Source organism: Ursus maritimus, unplaced genomic scaffold (genome assembly GCF_017311325.1).
Source record: "Ursus maritimus isolate PB19 unplaced genomic scaffold, ASM1731132v1 scaffold_16, whole genome shotgun sequence".
Lineage (NCBI taxonomy): Eukaryota > Metazoa > Chordata > Mammalia > Carnivora > Ursidae > Ursus > Ursus maritimus.
This window is the reverse complement of record NW_024424008.1, coordinates 15414728-15436985: the sequence shown is the minus strand read 5'-3', so window position 1 is coordinate 15436985 and position 22258 is coordinate 15414728. Positions and strand designations below refer to the sequence as shown.

The 22258-nt window shown below is 44.9% G+C and overlaps 1 protein-coding gene across 1 annotated transcript in view; it reads left to right on the top strand.

The window, feature by feature from the left end:
* The window catches only part of ME3 (malic enzyme 3), a 204266-nt gene that overhangs the window by 167717 nt on the left and 14291 nt on the right, over positions 1-22258 (top strand). The window contains exon 7 of the mRNA XM_040630945.1: positions 12942-13051. Coding sequence (XP_040486879.1) covers positions 12942-13051 — 110 coding nt within the window. The remainder of the gene's footprint in view (positions 1-12941; positions 13052-22258) is intronic.

The following is a 22258-nucleotide window of genomic DNA, read 5'->3' as shown; positions in this document are numbered from 1 at the left end:
GCAACATTCAGTCAGCTTGCGGGGTGGGGGTGGGGGGGGGCACACAGAGCATCTACCTTAGAATCTCCTCCTCCTGGGGCAGCTGCGTCCCAGGTGGCCGGTACCTGGCTCTGTTAGTGCTGGCCTGGGTCTTGTCACACTGTCATACACAGCTCGCTAGGGCTCCCAGACAAAGGTCGCCATTTGCAGGCTTCCTCATGTCTGAGCACTGAGGGAAAAAAGGAAACAGCCCCATGTCTTTAAGTGAGCCCTGGCCTTGGAACGCCTTCCCTGGCAGCTCCAAGGCCATTTCCCAGCTCGGTCCCCCAGTGGGAAAGTCTGGGCAGCTCCGTGTGTGGCTTGGGGAGGTGCCTCTTTCTCCACTGCAGCAGTTCTCCCCTGGAGAAGCATCAGATCATCCTGAGCCTCTGGCAGGTTTTCAGGCTGAAGAGTTCAGAAGTGCAGAAGGGGACAGGGAAGCAGGAGCCTCCCCGGGGAAGGGCAGCCTCTGGCAGGAAAGAAGGTCAGCAGTATGCCGCCAGCACTACAATCAGGAGAGCCCAGAGTCGCGGGCTTGAGCGGGTCCCCTTCTTAGGGGCTCCTCTGCGCCAGCTGCCCTACCCAGGGGGCCGCCTCGGCCCTGCTTGCTCAGCTGGTCTGCTGTGTCTGTGCTCCAAGCAGACCCGAAAATACTCCCTCTTCAGATTTTCCAGCTACGTGTTGTTCTTACTGACAATGGTCAAACCTCCCTACTTGGGACTTGTAGAAAAATCTGAGTGAAGCTCCTAGTGTGTCTACTCCGGTCGTCCATTAAGTAGCCCATGCTACAGCTCCATCACTCTCAGAGCGGGAGACGGAGGCCCGGAGAGAGAGCAGACTCACCCAAGGCTCAGAGTTTATGTCAGAGACAGAGAGAGAACACAGTTTACCCGGCTCTCCTGGTTTAGTGCTTTTTTCTCACCACATGGCCCTGTCTTTCCTGATGGAGAAAGAAATTCGACTTTGTTATCTGTTCAGTTGTATCTTTTACAAACTCATATTGCTATTAAGTTAAGGTTAAGCTGAAGCAATAATATTGCTATTAAGATAAGTTCTAGAGTCAGATAGAGCCAGATTCAGGGTCCAGCTCCACCACGTTCAACTGCAGTAAACAACCCCCGGGCAAATAACTTCACATCTGTAGCTCAGGAGTCCTTCTCTGAAACAGTACCTACTTCATAAGGTCATGTGAAGATTAATTGAGATAATGTATGTAAATAGCTCAGCATGATACCCAGTGAGTAATAAGCACTCGGTAAAGTTTAGCTATTTTTATTACTGTTGTTAGTAGTAGTATTTTAATGAATAGGTAAGGCAATTATAATTAACATTTAAATTGGTGTTTTGGTGAAGTCCATTACCTGTATTTGAATGTACATGGATGAATTGAGAACAAATTTTTTTCAAATAGACCATTTAAACTTTCACTTTGAAATTTTGTTTTTGTTCTTAATGGGCTTTTAATTACATTAATAAGTTGGCAGGCAACCTCACTAATCTACCAACTCCATATACCCACCCCTTCATGAAACATTTATTGGACAACTATCACCTTACCACAGGTGTTCTGTAGATGCTTTCGGACGGATGAATGGACAGATGAATGGATGGGCTGATGAAAGGATGGATGGATGATGTGGAGAGCAATTGAAGTAGTCACCTTTGGTTCACACCAGCCAGTGGTTTGGTTTTATGAAAAGCCATGAGGGGCTGAGACACTGGAAGAATATGGTAAAGGTCCCAAAGGACTCAATGGAGAAAAAGAAAAGGTACAAGGTGCAGCAGAATGAGGGAGGCAAAGGACAGGCTGTCAGAGACCAACATGGACAGTATGACATTCTGGAGTAGGAGTTGTTCCTGGTAAGGAAAGGTCAGGGAGCAGCGATGGGGATGGGTATCTGAGGTGGATAGGGGTTCTGGAGGTCCTTAAATCCAAGAAGGTCTGGGAACTAAGTCCAGGTTATTGGATGGAAAATTCGCATTGGACACTGCATGTTTTATGCAATTCTAAGTTAGGATTAAAGTGACCTGAATTAATGAGGTTTTACTCTTTCTCATCAAATTGTTCCCTGGGGAGGTTCTCTTATATAAAACGGAATGTAGGAGGGGGCCAAGATGGTGGCATAAGAGGACCCTAAACTCCCCTCATCCTATGGATACAACTAGATAACACTCACATCAGTGTAAATAATCCAGAAAACGACCCAGACTAGCAGAACAAACTCCACAACTAAAGGCAGAGAAGAGGTCATATTGAAGAGGGTGGGAAGGGTGAGGAATGGGGAGCTAAAGGGACCAAGGACATTCACGGGTGGGAAGGAGCTGCGAAAGTGGAAGAGGGAGAGAAACAGACTACCACAACAAAGAGCCTACACAGGGACCACAAATCGCCAAAACCCTTGGCTTTGAAAGTGAGAAGGGCCAAATTTTATGAGTTCTTACACCCAACAAGGCTTAAAGCCTGGAGTTTTAAAAATCAGAGGGCTCAGCTCTGGGAGAGCCCAGATGGTGATAGGAAGCTGAGTGCCTGCACTTAAAGAGACAGCATGACAAACAGCCTGTGGAGATACAGGTTAGAAGCAGCAGTCTAAAAAACAGATGGGGCAGACAGGAGGGAAAGTTATTTACACATCTCAGAGCAGGTCCTGGAGGGGCAGGGTTCTGGAGGGACTTCTCCATGAACAAAGGAGTTGGCAGGAGCCATCTCCTTCCCCCACCCCCCAGCATAAACACACAGCCACCTGTGGGCACAGAGGCAACATTCACTATCTAACTTGCTTACACCAAGCCCCGCCTCCCCCCACTTTAGCGGATCCACTCCTCCCAGTCACACTTGCCTCAGTACTGGCACTGCAGGCCCCCTCTTCCAGAAGACTGGCACAAATCCTGCCAATACCACATCTCCCAATTTGGGCATGTGCAGGGCCTCTGTCCCTGTGGTGGTGGCTGCAGGCTCTGTGGAAGCCTGAGGCACACATTGTTTTTTTTGTTTTGTTTTGTTTGGGGGTTTTTTTGCATTTGGAAAGCACTATTTATTTATTTATTTATTTATTTTTATTATGTTAGTCACCATACAGTACATCCCCAATTTTTGATGTAAAGTTCCATGATTCATTACTTGCGTATAACACCCAGTGCACCATGCAATACGTGCCCTCCTTAATACCCATCACCAGCCTATCCCATCCCCCCCAAAGCCCTCAGTTTGTTTCCAAGAGTGCATAGTCTCTCATGGTTCAATCCCTTTTCTGTTTACCCCAACTTTCTTCTTCCCTTTCTTCTCCTACCGATCTTCCTACTTCTTATGTTCCATAAATGAGTGAAACCATATGATAATTCTCTTTCTCTGCTTGACTTATTTCACTTAGCATTATCTCCTCCAGTCCCATCCATATTGCAGCAAATGTGGAGAAATCGTTCTTTTTGATGGCTGAGTAATATTCCACTGTATATATGGACCACATCTTCTTAAACCAGTCATCTGTTGAAGGGCATCTTGGCTCCTTCCACGATTTAGCTATTGTGGACCATGCTGCTATGAACATTGGGGTGCATATGGCCCTTCTCTTCACTACGTCTGTATCTTTGGGGTAAATAGCCAGTAGTGCCATTGTTGGATCATAGGGTAGCTCAATTTTTAACTTTTTAAGGGACCTCCACACTGTTTTCCAAAGTGGTTGTACCAACTTGCATTCCCACCATACACAAAGACAAACTCCAAATGGATGAAAGACCTCGATGTGAGACAGGAATCCATCAAAATCCTAGAGAACATAGGCAGCAACCTCTTTGACATAGGCCACAGCAACTTTTTTCATGACACACCTCCAAAGGCAAGAGAAACAAAAGAAAAAATGAACTTGTGGGACTTCATCGAGATAAAAAGCTTCTGCACAGCCAAGGAAACAGTCAGAAAAACTAAGAGGCAGCCCATGGAATGGGAGAAGATATTTGCAAATGACACTACAGATAAAAGACTGGTATCCAAGATCTACAAAGAACTTCTCAAACTCAATACGCAAGAAACAAATAAACAAATCAAAAAATAGGCAGAAGATATGAACAGACACTTTTCCAATGAAGACATACAAATGGCTAACAGACACATGAAAAAAATGTTCAGAATCTTTAGCCATCAGAGAAATTCAAATCAAACCACACTGAGATACCACCTAACGCCAGTTAGAATGGCAAAATTGACAAGGCAGGAAACAACAAATGTTAGAGAGGATGTGGAGAAAGGGGATCCCTCCTACATTGTTGGTGAAGCACATTGTTAAAATCGAGCACATTGTTAAAATTGCTCACATTGTTAAAATTGCAGACCCTACCCACACAGTCCTGGTCCCAACAGTGGCCCCACCTTGTTGAAACTGTATGCCTCACCTGAGCAGGGACCAAACCCTGCCTACAACAGGCAAAGAGAGCCTCTGCAGATGAGTGGACTGAAGGAAAAAGGCAGCCAGAACACACAACAGGGCACATGCAACACACATAGGAGACAACTCTGAAGTGCCAGGTTCTGGTAAATAGAAGACACCACACTGTAGGACACTGAAGGACCTCTTCTTCATAAGGCCATTACTTTCAAGAGCAAGACATGTAGCTGAATTTCCTAATCCACAGAAACAGACACAGAGAGTCAGACAAAATGAGGAAACAGAGGAATACATTCCAAATGAAAGAACAGGACAAAACCACAGCAGGAGACCAAGACAAAATGGATATAAATAATATGCCTGATAAAGGATTTAAAGATACTCACTGGACTGGAGAAAAGAGTGGAGGACATCAGTGAAACCCTTAACAAAGAGATAGAAAACATAAAAAAGAACCAATCAGAGATGACGTGCACAATAAATGAGATTAAAAATACACTAGATGGAATAAATAGCAGGCTAAAGGAAGCAGAGGAACAAATGAGTGGCCCAGAGGACAGAGTAATGAAAAGTACTCAACCTGAGAAGGTGAGAGAAAAAGATAATTATGCAAAATGAAACTAGACTTAGGAAACTCAGCGTCTCCATCAAGCATAAAAACATTCCCATTATAGGGATTCCAGAGGAAGAAAAGAGAGATAAGGGGTCTTGTTCAGTCAGAAAAGCATGTGACTCTTGATCTCAGGGTCATGAGTTCAAGTCCCACATTGGGTGTAGAGATTACTAAAAAATAAATTAAATTAAAAGAGAGAGAGGGAAAAAGGGGGGGACAGAAAATTTATTTGAAGAAATAATAGCTGAAAACTTCCCTATCTAGGGAAGGAAACTAATATGCAGATCCAAGAAACACAGAGATTCCCCCACCAAAATCAACTCAAGGAGGTAGGTCTACATCAAAACACATAGTAATTAAAATGGCAAAAATAGCAATAAAGAAAAAAATTTGAAAGCAGTAAGAAAAGGGGTGCCTGGGTAGCTCAGTCAGTTGAGTGACTGACTCTTGGTTTCAGCTCAGGTCATGATCTCAGAGTCCTGGGATCGAGCCTCATGTCAGTCTCCCTGCTCAGCAGGGAGTCTGCTTGTCTCCCTCTCCCTCTGCCCCTTCACCTACTCTCTCTCTCGCAAATAAATACATAAATCTTTAACAACAACAAAAAAAAAGGCAAGAGAAAAGAAAACAGTTATATACAAGGGAAACCCAATAAGGCTATCAGGGGATTTTTAGGCAGAAACTTTCCAAGCCAGAAGGGAGTGGTATGATATATTCAAAGTGTTGAGTGGGAAAAATCTGCAGCCAATAATATCCAGCAAGGCTATCATTCAGAATAGAAGGAGAAATAGAGTTTCTAAGACAAAAGCTAAAGGAGTTCATGACAACTAAACCAGCTCTACAAGAAATGTTAAAGGGAGTTCTTTGAGTGGAAAGGAAAGACTGTAAATAAGAGTAAAAAAATAAGAAGCACAAAAGCCGTAAAAATAAGTATATCTGTAATAATCAGTCAAGGGACTTACAAAATAAAAGGATGTACAGTATGACACCATATATCAGAAATGTGGTGAGGAAAGGAGTAAAGAATTTGAGCAAAGGGCTCAAATATAAGCAACCATCAACCTAATATAGACTGCTATATGCAGAAGATGTTATATACAAACCAAATGGTAACCACAAATCAAAAATCAGTAATAGATACGCAAAGAGTAAAGAGAAAAGTATCCAAGTATATCACTAAAGAAAGTCAGGAAACTAAGAAAGAGAACAAGAGAAGAAAGGATCAGAGAAGAACTATAAAAACAACCACAAAACAAGTAACAAAATGGCAGTAAGTTCATACTTATCAATAATTACTTTGGATGTAAATCAATGGAGCATTGATTAAATGCTCCAATCAATAGGGTGATGGCATGGATAAAAACAAGATCCATCTACATGCTGCCTACAAGAGACTCATTTTAGACTGAAAGACATGTGCAGACTGAAAGTGAGGGTGTGGAGAAATATTTATCAAGCAAATGGAAAACCAGAGTAGCAATACTTATATCCAACAAAATAGACTTTCATACTAAGACCGTAACAAGAGACAAAGAGGGGCACTATATAATAATAAAGGGGACAATCCAACAAGAAGATATAACCATTGTAAATATTTATGCACCCAACATGGAAGCACCCAAACACATGAAACAGTTAATAACAAACATAAAGGAACTAATTGATAGTGATACAATAATAGTAGGGAATTTTAACACCCCGCTTACATCAGTAGACAGATTATCCAAACAGAGAATCAACAAAGAAAGAGTGACTTTGAATGGCACACTGGACCAGATGAATTTAACAGATACATTCAGAACATTCAATCCAAAAAGAGCAAAATACATATTCGTGTGCGCACAGAACATCTTCAGAATAGGTCACATATTAGGCCACAAAACAAGTCTCAACAAATTCAAAAAATCAAAGTAATACCATGCATCTTTTCTGACCACAATGCTATGAAGCTAGAAATCAATCACAAGAAAAAATATGTAAATACCACAAATACGTGGAGGTTAAATAACTGCTACTAAACAATGAATGGCTCAGCCAGGAAATAAAAGAAGAAATTAAAGGTACATGGAAACAAATGAAAATGAAAAACAACAGTACAAAATCTCTGGGTTGCAGCAAGAGCAGTTCTAAGAGGGAAGTTTATAGCAATACAGGCCTACCTCAAGAAGGAAGAAAAATCTCAAAAAATAACCTAACCTTACACCTAAAGGAGCTAGAAAAAAAAGGACAAACAAAACCCAGCCCCAGCAGAAGGAAGAAAATAATAAAGATCAGAGCAGAAATAAATGATACGAAAACTAGAAAAACAGTAGAACAGATCACTGAAACCAGGAGCTGATTCTCTGAAAAGATCAACACAACTGGTAAACCTCTAGCCAGACTCATAACAGACAGACAGAGAGAGAGACAGGGCTCAGATAAACAAAATCACAAATAAAAGAAGAGAAATAACAACCGATAATACAAGAATACAAAGGACTATAAGAGACTATTATGAAAAACTATATGCCAACAAATTGGACAACCTAGAAGAAATGCAAACATTCCTAGAAACATGCAACATACCAAAACTGAAGCAGGAAGAAATAGAAAAATAGACTGATTACCAGCAGTGAAATTGAATCAATAATCTAAAAACTCCCAACAAATAAAAGTCAGCTTCACAGGTGAATTCTACCAAACATTTAAAGAAGAGTTAATACCTATTCTTCTCAAACTTTTCCAAAAAAATAGGAGTAAGAAAAACTTCCAAATTCATTCTATGAGGCCACATTACCCTGATACCAAAACCAGATAAAGACACCACACACACACACACACAAAAGAGAACTATAGGCCAGTATTTCTGATGAACATAGATGCAAAAATCCTCAAGAAAGTATTGGAAAATCTAATCCAACCACACATTAAAAGAATCATTCACCACAGTCAAGTGGGATTTATTCCTGGGATGCAAGAATGATTCAATATTTGCAAATCAATCAATGTGATACATCACATCGATAAGAAAAAAAGATAAAAACCATATGGTTATTTCAATAGATGCAGAAAAAGCATTCGACAAAGTACAACAATCATTCATGATAAAAACCCTCAACAAAGGTAAGCTTAGAGGGAATATACCTCAACATAATAAAGGCCAGATACGAAAAACCAACAGCTCACATCATACTCAGCGGGGAAAAACTTAGAGCTTTTCCCCTAAGGTCAGACAAGACAAGGATGTCCACTTTCACCACTTTTATTCAACACAGTCCTAGCCACAGCAATCAGACCACAAGAAGAAATAAAAGGCAACCAAATTGGTAAGGAAGAAGTAAATCTTTCACTATTGTTAGATGACGTGATACTATATGTAGAAAACCCTGAAGACTGCACCAAGAAACTACCAGAACTAATAAATGAATTCAACAAAATCACAGAATACAAAAACAATGTACAGAAATTTGTAGCATTTCTATACACTGCTAATGAAGCGGCAGAAAAAGAAATTAAGAAAACAATCCCATTTACAACTGCACCAAAAAGAATAAAATACCTAAGAATAAACTTACCCAGAGAGGTGAAAGACCTGTACTCTGAACACTGTAAAACATTGATGAAAGAAATTGAGGACAACAGAAAGAAATGGAAAGACATTCCATGCTCATGAATTGGAAGAACAAATATTGCTAAAATGTCTATATTACCCAAAGCAATCTACAAATTTAATACAATCCCTATCAAAATGCCAACAGCATTTGTTATAGAACTAGAAAAAATGATCCTAAAATTTGTATGGAGCCACAAAAGACCTCGAATAGCCAAAGCAATCTTGAAAAAAACAAAACAAAACAGAAGGTACACAACTCCAGACTTCAAGTTATATTACAAAGCTGTAGTAATCAAAACAGTATGGTACTGGCAAAAAATAGACATGTCAATAAAACAGAATAAAAAGATCAGAAATAAACCCACAATTATATAGTCAGTTAATCTTCGATTATTAGTTATATTATAATTAATCTTCAATTATTAGTTATATTACAAAGCTGCAGTGATTAAAACAGTATGGTACTAGCACAAGAATAGACATATAGATCAGTGAAACAGAATAGAGAGCCCAGAAATAAACCCATAACTATATGGTCAATTAATCATTGACATAGCAGGAAAGAATATCCAATGGGAAAAAGACAGTCTTGTCAACAAATAGTGTTGGGAACACCGGACAACAACATGCAAAAGAATGAAACTGGATTACTTTCTTAAACCATACATAAAAATAAACTCAAAATGGATTAAGGACCTAAATGTGAGACCTGAAACCATAAAAATCCTAGAAGAGAACACATGCAGTAATTTCTCTGACATCAGCCAAAGCAACTTCTTTCTAGATGTTTCCTGAGGCAAGGGAAACAAAAGCAAAAATAAAGTATTGGGACTACATCAGAATAAAAGGTTTCTGCACAGCAAAAGAAACAACCAACAAAACTAAAAGATAACCTATAGGAGAATGGGAGAAGATATCTGCAAATGACACATCTGATAAAGGGTTAGTATCCAAAATACATGAAGAACTTACACAACTTAACACCAATAATAATAATAATAATAATAATAATAATAATCCAAGTAAAAAACAGGCAGAAGACATGAACTAACGTTTCTCCAGATATCCATACAAATAGCCAACAGACACATGAAAAGATGTTCAACATCACTCATCTTCAGGGAAATGCAAATCAAAACCACAATGAGATAACAACTCACGCCTGTCAGAATCATTAAGATTACAAACTCAAGCAACAAGTGGTGGCGAGCAAGGAGAAAAAGGAACCTTAGTGCACTGCTGGTGGGAACGCAAACTGGCGCAGCCATTGTGGAAGACAGTACGGAGGTTCCTTAAAAAATTAAAAATAGAACTACCCTATGATCCAGTAATCACACTACTGAGCATTTACCCAAAGAATATGAAAACACTAATTCAAAAGGATATATGCACCTCTATATTTATTGCAGTGTTTTTTACAATAGCCATATTACGGAAGCAGCCTAAAGTGTCTGTGAACAGATGAATGGATAAAGAAGATGTGGTATATATACACAATGAAATATTATTCAGCCACAAAAAAAAAGAAAGAAATCTTGCCATTTGCAACAACATGGATGGAGCTAGAGAGTAAAATGCTAAGTGAAATAAGTCAGAGAAAGACAAATACCATGTGATCTCACTCATGTGGAATTTAAGAAACAAAGCAAATGAACAAAGGGGGAAAAGAGACAAACCAAAAAACAGGCTCTTAACTATAGAGAACAAACTGATGGTTATGGGAGGGAAGGTGGGTGGGGGGATGGGTGAAACAGGTGATGGGGATTAAGAGTACAATTATCTTGATGAGCACTGAGTAATGTATAGAATTGTTGAATCACTGTATTGTACATCTGAAACTAATATAACGCTGCATGTTAACTACACTAGAATTAAAAAATAAATTTAAAAGGTAAAAAATAAAACATAAATACTCATAAAAAACTGAATTTAATATGAAAGAGTAGTAGTGCACTGGACAAAGGTATTTATTTATAATTCTTGCCTTATTTTTACCTCAGAGTAGTGTTGCTTAAAGGTCAAGTGTGTGTGTGTGTGTGTGTGTGTGTGTGTGTGTGTGTGTGTAAGAAAGACAGAAAGAACGTGCATCCCATTGCTTTGTTGTCTGACCTTTTCAGCATTTTAGCTCCAGGCCAGTCGTGGAGCAACACTGGGAGTCTTGTGAGGATTATATATAGCAAAATGTCACCAGCAACCAAAGACATTCTGTCCCCCTCCCAATCCAAATACTTGAAATTCACACCCTGGAAAAAAATTCACAGTAAATTTTGGCTTGTCAAGAATAGCATTATATTTGTGCACAGGAGGTTTTCTTTTTCAGTTTTATTCACTGTATAAGGAGAAGGGGTCTGGACGGTGGGTCGGGACAGGAGATGCAGCAAGCCCCCCTCCTGACCCCAAATAGCACTTTGTCTGACGGTGAATAAGAATTGTGGCCAAGATGACATGTGTGTTTAGCACTTTATGATTTAAAAATCGCCCCAGCTTTTCATGCTCACAAAAGCCCACTGCAGTTGGCCAGGCAGACATAACTGTGCCCAATGACAGATGGAAAACTGAGGTAGAATTGAGGAGTGAAGTGACAGACGTCAGACCACTCCAAGCCAGGTCAGGCTCACAAACTTGCTGACCCATGCTCAGCACGGGTAGTACTATGACCGGGGAAGTCACAGTCTCTCCATCTCTGCCCCTGTCAGATGACCCCACCTCCAGGTCCTCCCACCAACAACTTCAACTCGCTAAGGTGCTAAGGTTCTGGAGGACCGTGAGAGGAGCAAATATTTACCTGCCACTGGATTTCTATTGTGCAGGGTAAGGGAGGCATAAAATTATGAGGTTGAAAAAGAAGTTTCTGGGCTAATTCAGTACTACTCACTCCTCATAGCCACAAGCCTCGTCGGAAAGATGCCCCTGATAGCAAAGGGAGCCCACCAGGTGTGTGCCCCACCCCCACATTTTCTAGCAGGCATAAATCTTTTTTTCCACAGCTGGTCCCACGCTGGTCCTAAGCCTCTGGTCCACACCAGGTTGGGAGTGGCAGACCCCTTCTCCCCAACACTGCTGGCTGATCAATCAGGGCACTTTTTCCTCAATGAACATGAACTCAGATACTGTTAGACACAAATAGACCCATGTATGTATGTCTATGCATTAGGTAATTTTTAATAATTTGTGTCATGCTTGTTTCCAATAAAAGTCACAATAGAACAAAACTATCACAATGAGAATCAAAAGCAAGAACGGAGTAAGGGGAAGGGTGTGCGCGGAAAGGCAGGGCTGGGGTTGCCTGCAGGACAGGGGCAGAAAACGGAGTGCTCAGCTTTCTCACAATGTCAACAAGAAAAATGGGTTACGAATACCGTCACTTTGTAGGAAACACAAACTTTTCCCTGACCCTGAAATCTAGGAGTCAATTGTAGCAGAGATTTTGAATCTATGGTTCAGCTTAATGGGCATTGTCTTCACCCACCAAGGCAGTATTTCTCAGAGCTTCTAGACTGTCAGAATCCAAACAATCTGGGAGTGGTCATTGTTTCACAGTGTATATGTACACCACAGTATCCCACTGCACATCTTAAATACATGATTTTTGTCAATTCTACCACAATAAAGCTGGAGGGGAAAAAGGTACATTCCTGAGCCCTGCCCCAATCTCACTGAGTGAGAATCCTTGGCAGATGAGCCTGGGGCTCTGTATTTCGAACAAGCTCACAAACTGATTCTCGTGTACCTGCAAGTTGGCAAACACCCTTATCAAGGTGTAGGTAGATGACAGTGGCTTCATGTAGTGGCCTTTGCCAACCTTCCTTGCATCTGAGCAGGTCACAGCACCTGAACCCAGAAGAGTCTCTAGTGGAGGAGCTCTAGGTCTCAGGACCCACCCAGAGAGATATTTGCAGGCTGCAGAGGCTCTCCAGGCCCCAGTGGTTGGGAAGTTGGGGTCTCTGCATGCACTTGGGTGGGAGTGAGCTTGCTGCTGGGATTTCAGATGGCTGCAGGCCCCAAGAAGGGCAGGCCCCATCTCACGTCTTGCCAACACCCCCCAGGGTCTGCCATCCACAGCCCATGGTAGCCACCAGCCTACATTAGATACAGGGATATGGGCTCAGCGGACCACCAGGCCCAGTGTTCCCACTCTCTCCCTTCCCCATCCTCATCATAATGGGGTAGGCAGAGCCCAGGAGTCCAGGAGCCAGCGAAGTGGCAACAACCCCAGCACATGAGCCGTGCCACCCCCAGTACCTCCTGTCCTGTGCCTCCCTACTCCCCAGGGCAGGCTGGGATCTGCCAGGGACTGGACACAGGGAGGCAATCATGAGTTCTTCCCTTTCCCTGCCCACAGGTTTGGAATAAATTGCCTCATCCAGTTTGAAGATTTTGCCAATGCCAATGCCTTCCGCCTGCTCAACAAATACCGGAACAAGTACTGCATGTTCAACGATGACATCCAAGGTAAGGTTCGCCCCGCCCGACAAAGCCACTGGGGACCAAGGCCTTCCCACAGGCTGCCCTGGGTGCCAGAGTGGGGGCGCCTCCCGGCTCATGTGCTGCCAGCAGCTGTGGAAGAAAGAGCATTCCTATTGGGGTCACTGCCCACTTGGCTAATTCTTAGCTCTCTGACTTTGGAAAAGTCCCTCAACTTTACTAGGCCTCAGTTTCCTCACCTATCAAGTGGACATGATTACTACTTCAGAGGAAAGTAAGAATTATGTGATTTAATATCTGAGAGAAATACTAATCAATGCTGCCGTTTTCTAGCTGGTTGAACTTAGGCTAATCACATCTCTGAGCTGTAGTTGTATCATCTAGTCATCGGGGGTGATAAGAACTGCCTTGGAGGTTACTATGAAAATTTAAAGAGCTAATATATAGAAAATACTAGTACACAGGACTCATCACACCAGAGCATCAGTCACCATAAAAATGGCCATCCCCAGCCACAGTAAGTCACTCTTGGATTTCCCAAACACTAGGTAGCTCTGTCAGGGAATCAGGACAGTCCCTTCTCTTAACTTGGCTGGAATGCATGCTACTCAGAATGATAACTCTGAAAAACATTGACACCAGGGCCCCAGGGCATTCCAAAAGCCAATGGGAAGTTCAGGGTCAACTGCCTTACCTGTTCAATGGCCCAGAAGTATCTGAAGGCACTTGCATCCTGCTGTGGAAATGCCAGTATGTGAAACTGGAGCGGGGAGGAGGGGAGGCCCTCACACATCATCTCTCCTGATCTAGGCCTTCTCAGTCAGAGCATTGGGAACCTGAGGACATATAGGTTATTATTTAACAAATGAAGTTTGGCAAGCAAAATCTTTTAAAAGCAAAGATGCATATCAGAATAAGAACAAGTTGGTGGGGGACAGGTATCGGTCCTTGGGAGTAAAAGATTGGCCAACCCTTCATATTTACAGATAAGACCCAAAAAGGTCACAACTTTTCATTAGATGAGTTAGGGTTACACCTGGGAGGACTCAAACCCAGGTAATAATAGCTAAGGTTTAGAGCTGAATATTTATTGTACATCAGGCACTGTTCTAAGCACTTTACACTTTTAATCCTATGAGATTTTATCATCTCTGTCTTAGGAATGAAGCAACTGAGGCACAGAGAGAATAAGTAACTTACACAGAAAGTAAGTGTAGTGTTGAAATTTGGACTCTAAATTCTAAGTTCATAATCATGCACCATACTGTTCCGAGACCTTGCACTGTTACAAAACCAAAGGCCCCTTCCTTTCCGTGGCCCACATTAAGGGCTAAAGAAATGTGATAGATGGGTTTTTTTTGTATTGGTCATAAATTTCAAGAGGCAGGATAGCACAGTTAAGCATATTATTAGACAATTAAGATAAAAATATATGACATCAGCACTTGAAGAGTAGGTAGCCAGAGAGGGGAGACCCAGTAAGGGCAAGCTGACCCATGGCAACCCCTCACCCAGGGTATTCTGTCCCCCCAGATGTATGGGCCTGGAACAGGCACTGGCCGCCAGCCTGGCCTCACCCAGAGAAGTGCGGTGCTCTGCACAGACAGGGCAGCACGTTAACTCCCTGCCCGCCTGCTGGTCACCTCACTGTTCGCCCAGTGGGCAGGGGGGTGACTGTGGCCCTCTAGGAAACACCTGCCGGCTAGCCCCTGACCCACTGCCCCGTCATGGCCCTCACTCATGAGTCAGTGGCAGGACAGTCATCCCCCTGGGCCCACGGGGCTGCCAAGGCCAGAAGGTGGAAGTGGAAAACAAGTCCACAGGGGCCGCACACCCGGTGCAGACTCCAGATGTGCTCACACACGCAGTCATGTGTGTACGTCCTCATAACCATGGGCACAGGGACACCCGGGCCCTGCCATCCCTCTGCCTCCACTGCCCCCCACCGCTGCCAGGGAGCACCTCCAGGATGAAACTAGGGCTGTCAACTCCCTCTTTCTGAGCAAGTTCACGCTCACCCACGGGAAGTGTAAGGCTTTGGGAATCTGCCGATTTATGCCCCTCGTGTCTCCACTAACCTCTCTGTCCTCTGACCCACCCTTACTTTTACTCCTCTTATCTCCTTCCCTGTCTGTCCTCTCTGCCCATCAAAGTTCTGCTCCTCAGTCCTTCCCCATCATCTGCGCCTGAATAACTCCTGCTTAGCCTTCACGACTCAGCTTCAGGCTCTCCTGTCCCAGGAAGGCCTCACGTCGGCCTTTGCTCCCCCAGTCTGATTTGGGTGCCCCCCTGTTAGTTCTCTTACCACACTGTACCCCACACGCCCACACTGAATCGTCTGTCTCCCCAAGAGACAATCAGCTTCCAGAGGCAGAGACTGTGTCCGCTGTTCTCACTCCCCAGGTCCCAGCACGGTGCCGGGCACATTATAGCTGCTTCATAAGTACCTGCAGAATGGATGAGTGACATCTGCACACAAACCGACCTCCTCATAAGCACACCCACCAATGCCTGTGGGTGTGTCCACCTGGACACGTGCCTCTGCAGCCTCTCTTGTCCAGGTCATCGTGCACGCTCAGACGGATATACATCTTCACGTGTGCACCCTCACGCATACACACATGTAGCATTTTTTAATTAAATCAATTCATTGGTTTTTGTTTCCAGTTTATAGCCAGTTCTAGCAGAGTCTATTTTGCTCCCAGGCAAAGCCAGATGGAATAGTTTTCTGGACCCCACAGCAGACAGTAGAGGAATTTCCCATTCTTTTCTCAGAAAGTAAAGACGAAAGTCACGAATCTAAAATGTGTAACAAGAGCTAGCAAATAGTACCAGAATGTCAGGGTCCCTATAATATCAAGTCTTTGATCAGGACAGTCTGACCATTAGGTAAAACCATGTAAGTGACAACAGTAAAGACATGGGCATGGAGGCAGACCCCCCCTCCCCGGACCGTCCTTCAAGAAAAGACTCGTCCCAACTGCTGGCAGGGCTGTCAGCTGTGTCAGGCAGAGAGTCTCAGCTACAGAAAGCTGCCTAGCCCACGGTCCTGCCCTGCCAGACATGCCCTCACCCAGTGATGAGGGAACATGGAAGCCCAGCCATTTTGGCCCAGTGTAGGACAGCACAAAGGAGACATTTTAACTCCAGAGCTCCCCACAGGGTTGGCTGAGGCTTTGAGGACTCCATCACAGCCCAGCTTCTCCTCTGCCCCATCCTGCTTCTCCCTACCCCCCCCCTTCCATAGGTGCTGATCCCAAGGGCATTTCTTGGTAACATCCAGAACACTCCACATGTCTCAGAATATGCTTCCCAGGGATCCCAAGCTGTGCAGAGTAAGAACATTTTGCATGCACACAGGACTTCAGATGGGCAAAGTGTTTTTCATCCACACTATCTCACAACTTCCTCGAAATAGCCCCTCCCCTTCAGGGAGGACAGACATTGCTGACCCATGTCACTGGTAAAGAAACTAAAGTTCAAGGATTACCTTTTGCTCCAGGTCACATAGCCAGCCAGGCACAAGGTGGGACTAGAACCTAGTTATTTCTGACTCGGAGTTCTCCATCCGTCTCCTGACATCAGGCTGCCTATTCCCCCATGTGGGTGCAGTGAGTCTTCTTGCTAAGGACTTAAATTCCAGATCCCACATAAGTGGGGGTGTCACTGGTTTCCAGCAGCCTGCTGCTCCCATCTTCCCCATCCCTTCCTCCAACTCCCCCAGTTTACAGACCAAAGAGGAGACCCAGACAGAGGAAGGGGCTTGTCCCCATCACCAGCTGGTTACTGATGGGACCAGAAGCCTCTGATTTGTGTTCTCAGCGCTAAGTGGGTAATTAGGAGATGGGTGAGGAATTCCAGGACTCGTGGGACAACATGGAAGATTAAGCTCATGCTAGAATTGGTTTCTTTTACCTCCAAAGTAAAGAAAAATGAAACATAAAACAATATAGCCATGCTCAAAATAGAAAAGGAACATCCACATGCAGAATTGAAGAGGGTTGAGAGAGAGAGAGCAAGAAGTGGGGGGAGGAAAAGAGGGAGGCATTGATAGTGGCAGACACCAGAAACAAGTCACATGTGTTTGTTGGGGAGAGGCCCAGCCCACCCCAGCAGGACTCATTGTCAGAATCTGCCGGGAACCCCACACACGGTAGGGACTGGAACCAGGCTGCCCACATAAAAATGAGACTGGGGCCACGCTAACTGCTCTGAATACCAGCCCGGCCTCCCATCCTTGGTGGAACAAGGAAGACATGACTAAAGGCTTCAGGATCCCACCAGACTGCGCTCCGTGAGGGCAGGGGCATGCCGGGAGCTGAGCAGGAGCTCCAGCACATAATTCAAACTGTCTCCCAGCCAGTCCTGCTGTTGTCCCATACACCTGGGATTCACCGACCCCACACGACGATCTGCATGGTGGGGCCTCTGGAGCCCCAGGGCTGGAAGGGTCAGGTGCTCCCCGGGGTGCCAGTGCTCTCCTCTGCCCCCACCCCAGCTGACTCACAGAAAGCCTCAGCTGCCCCAGGTTGGTTCTGTGAGCAGGGCTGCTCACGCCCTGACTTATGGCCGGCAGTCTCTGCGGACATTGTGGGAAAGGCAGGGGCTCAGGTGACTTGTTTCAGCAGGGACCAGAGAAGCATCCCCGCTCTTAGGGGAGGAGAAAGAGACATGGAAGGCGAACAGCCACAGCAATGGTCATGCTGGAGGACAGGCCAGCTGCGTCCTTCCCCAGGAGCCAGATGCAGGATGCTGCTGGCCTAGTGACCTTGGCCCTCTGGCCCCCTCTGCGTGCTGCTCACACCATGTGGCCAGGGTCATGAAAGTCTAGCTGGCTTGTCTATTTCAGAGCATCCTCCTACCCCACCAGCCTGCCCTGGACCACATTGCTCCCGAGCCCTAACACATCCCCGGGGCCAGAGGGCCTGTTAGGGTGCTGCATGGTACATCAGGCCATCATCTCCCTCTCACATTTTCAAGTTTTCATTTGTGAGTCAGAGGGCTTAACAGTCAGACCTTGGATTGAGACAAGCCTCAGTCTGAATCTCAATTTTTCTGCTTTGTGCTTTGGCCAAGAGGCTTAAATCCTCATGGCCTTTTCTTTATCTGAAAAATGGACATAATAGTATTAACAGCCAGGAATGAGAATCAGCCAGTATCGAGAGAATGACCAGGATGCTTTTTAAAAGCCAGCATCTATTCTGGTTGGCTTGATTCACTGTGAAGTGTTTCCATCATGACCCCTGTTTGTGGCAGCAGGTTGTTAGGAGGGCAGGAGTGATGTGTAGGCAGGGACAGGCATGTAACAGTGCTCAGTTCTAGTATGAATACCTCTGGTGCATAGTATGGCACAGGTATGAGAGGGAGGGAAGAAGGGTTGATACCCAAACACGAAGAGGCTCTGCTGGAGGTGAGGACAGATCCGTGTGAGCACAGATGTCGGCAAACCTGAGAAGGGAGGCAGGACCTTTATCCACGTTCCACATACACCCTATTCTTCCAGCCCATTGACTTCCTTTCACTGTTCTATGAATTTTCTGCCAACTCAGTGATTTTGAATGTGCTGGCCCTGCCTAGAATTCTCTTCTGCTCTTGGCTAACTTCTGTGTATCCTTTTTTTTTTAATATTTTTTATTATGTTAGTCACCATACAGTACATCCCTGGTTTTTGATGTAAAGTTCAATGATTCATTAGTTGCGTATAACACCCAGTGCACCATGTAATACGTGCCCTCCTTACTACCCATCACCAGTCTATCCCATTCCCCCGCCCCCCTCCCCTCTGAAGCCCACAGTTTGTTTCTCAGAGTCCATAGACTTCTGTGTATCCTTAAAGGCTCAAGCCTCACCTCCTCCAGGGTACCACACCCAGAGCCAAGCTTGTCTCACAGGGGTCTAGCTGACCCACCCTTCCCCGGAGCCCAAGAGTCACCCACTTTGCAGAATGCCTCCAAGTTTCCCAGAGCTCAGATGTCCTGATACCAAAGGGGCAGATGGGGAGGAATGGCCAAGCTCTGAAGACTCTGTCTAGCTGGTTTTTCCTGTTTACAAGGCACCAGGAGCTATTTCCCTCTGGCTCTGAGGGGTCTGCTGCCCCCACCGCCACACCATCACCACACACATGGAGCAGCAGTTCCTGGCCTTTCCAATCTCTCTCCCTCGCAGTGGAGCCTCCCCTGGCCTTCTCCACCTTCTCTCTCCACAGCCTTTTTTTAACCCCATGAAGTCCTGTGTTCTGCGGCTGTTCTTCACTTACAGGGCTGTCTCTAGCCCTGAGGTTCCCATGGGTCTCTTGCATCTGATCCTGGCTCCTCTGTGACCTCCTATTACCCTGTTGCATCAGGTAAAACCCCAGAGAAGCCAAGAAGATAGTAATTATTCCCTCTGGTTCCTCCCAAATTGTGTCAGAATAGGGCTAGCTCATCTTCTGCATGGGCCAGGAGTCCAGGGGTTCCAGAAAATTCTCCTCATGACACAGAAATAGGGCTGAAGTTGTCTAGAAGGCCTTTGCTCGGTATCCAATTAAGGGAGCTTGAATTTTCTGAACATATGTGCTGTTAACTACCTACAAACAGATGGTTTTATTCATCCTTCTATATCCAAGGCCTAGTGCCATGAAGCCCCAGAACAGGCCCCCAGGACACAAATGAATGAATGAATGTATGTATGAATGTTATGAACAAATGAATGCGGTGGCCAGCTGCTGTAGGAAGGTGCCTTGCCTTGCAGGGGAGGATGGCCAGCCCCCGAATGGCCCCAGGCTTCCGAATCCACCTAGAGCAGACCCTGACCATGCCTGACTCCCTGCTCTAGTCCCGTCTGGGACAGCACCCTTGCCTCACCTGAGAAATGGCTGGTTCTTCCCCTTGTCTCCAGCCATCTGTTGTTCAGCATGGAAGTTCCTTTAACTTTGTCAAATGTGACTGTTAGAAACTAGCTTTTCAGCTTGTCCTTTTGTGCTATTTCCTGAATGTACAACCTCTAATACTTCATTTGCAGGAAATGTAATTATGGAAAGCTCCCTCTGAAAAGGAAAACTTGTTTTTCTTTCACTGTGAATGGGAAACAACCAGTCACACTTTGGGCTGCCCGTGGCATTTATGGGCACAAGCCAGGTTCAACAACATCCCTGCACCCCTGGGCCTCTCCAGGTGCTTACCTCCAGAAACCTAAACAGCTTCCTCCCTCTCCACTCTTAAATCCCTAGCACATTACCCAAGAGCTGCCCAAAATGAAAGTTAATGATAGCGATAACTTTATTTGCCAAACTTTATAAGGTGGGGCTCAAGAACTGCTGTTTTTCCTCTTGAGCTCTGGTCTGTAATTAGGGTAACTTGCCACTTCACAGGATGGCCCCAGAGGAAGATCCCAGAAAGGAGAGCAGGAGCGTGGGGCTCCAGGAGCCAAGTGCGGAGAGTTTCCCAAAGGGAAAATGAGCAGCAGTATCCAATGCAGCTGAGAGGTTAAGGGAAGCAGCAGCTGAGGACTCATTGCTGAATTTGGCAAGGTGGTGGTACAGGTGACCTTGTCAAGAGGTGGGGACAGTGGCTTGATTGGACTGGGTTTCAGGGAGACTGAGGAAAAAGGAAATAGGGGCAACAAGTATATTCAGCTCTTTACAAATAAAAGGGTGGGACTATACAGAGTCAACATAAAGCCTTTTAAAGATGGGAGGTTGATGACATATTTGTATACTGATGGCAGTGATTCCACTGAGGATAAACCGAGGATGCAAAAAAAAAAAAAGAGAGAGAGAGAGAAAATTACAAAACAAATTTCGTGAGTGGGCAAAACGGACAGGATCTGGCATGTGCCTGGAGGTGGCTTTAGCGAGGAGCCGGGACAGCTGATTCCTGGAAACAGGAGGAAAAGGCAAAGTACATGGACGTGGAGGCAGAAGGTCTTTACCCTTGGTGGTAGGAGGATTCAGAAGTTCCCTCCTGATTCTGTTTTCTTTGAACCTCACTTTCCACTTCTGAGAGGGGAAAAAAAATGGAGGCTCATAGTACCTGCTCGGTAGGGTTGTTGTAGAGATTAAATGAGCAAGTGCAGCTGAGCACACACAGCCCAGAGTCAGGTCACGGTGAGAGTTATCAATAAATGGCGGTTGCCCTTGTATCCTTTCATGGAAATGTTCCATTCTTTCCTATCAGATTTCCCATTGTTTTGTGTTCTCCACCCCTTCCAGAGCCATTGACATCTACTGCCTAAGTCCTCTTCCTTCTACCTCCACCACCACCACCCCCTAGTTCTCCCCCAAGGAAAGCCCATCATGCCCCTCCTGCTGCCTTCAAGTTCAGAGTCAGGAGAGGCTGGCCAAGCTTCAGAGACCATGAAGGGGTGGAAGTAGCATCCCCGGTTTCCCTGCTTTGCTTCCAACTGGTTGACTGGCAGGGTCCTGTTTCCTCCTGTGTGCAGGTGTTGTAGGCTATGCTCTCCAGTCCCCTTTCAGCACTGAATTTCTGCAGGTAAATTCAGTTGTAAAGCTTGCAGGTTCTAACCACAATAGATACTAGGTGTCCAAGAAGGAAAGGACCCATCAAGCCTGTGATGTCTTTGGGAGTCTCTCTGATGGAATATCTTTGGCGCCATCTGGTGGCGCATGTCTCACACATCTCCTTTCAGGAGGCAGAAGATGGTGTGAAATACAATCAGATGAGCAGAAAACCCCCTCTATCCAATGGAAGGAAACTAGTACTTCACCTAGACAAGCCACCTAGTTCGGTGCATCTCAGGCTTAAATGGGCATATAAATCATCTGCAGATCTTCTGAAATACAGACTCTGACTCAGTAGAACCAAAATGGAAGTGCCTATGGAGAGCCAGAGAATAGGATGGGTGGATTTGTTTGCGGAAAGGCAGCCATGGGGAGTAGCTGATACAATAAGTGGACTATGAGAAAATCATAGACAAGCATATTTAGGAATCTGGAGGAGGGTCATACCATGCAATTCTCACTACCCGTGTAAGCGATTTTAAATTGCTTTCTGATGCTTTCTTGGGGGTCAGCTTGGTGTTCCTTTTGAATGCAGTACAGTACTGGGCCTGACCATGATATAGCCCCACTTTGTGCAGGTTACATAAAAAGTAGATCTGGGAAAAGAACGGGAGGTTAAGGACACCTGGCTGGGGAAAACGGAGTGTCTGGCAGAGGAGACCCTGTGCACTGAGTCCTAAGGAATAAATAATGAACTGCAGAAGGTCCTATAGATGGTAAACATCATGGGCAAAGCA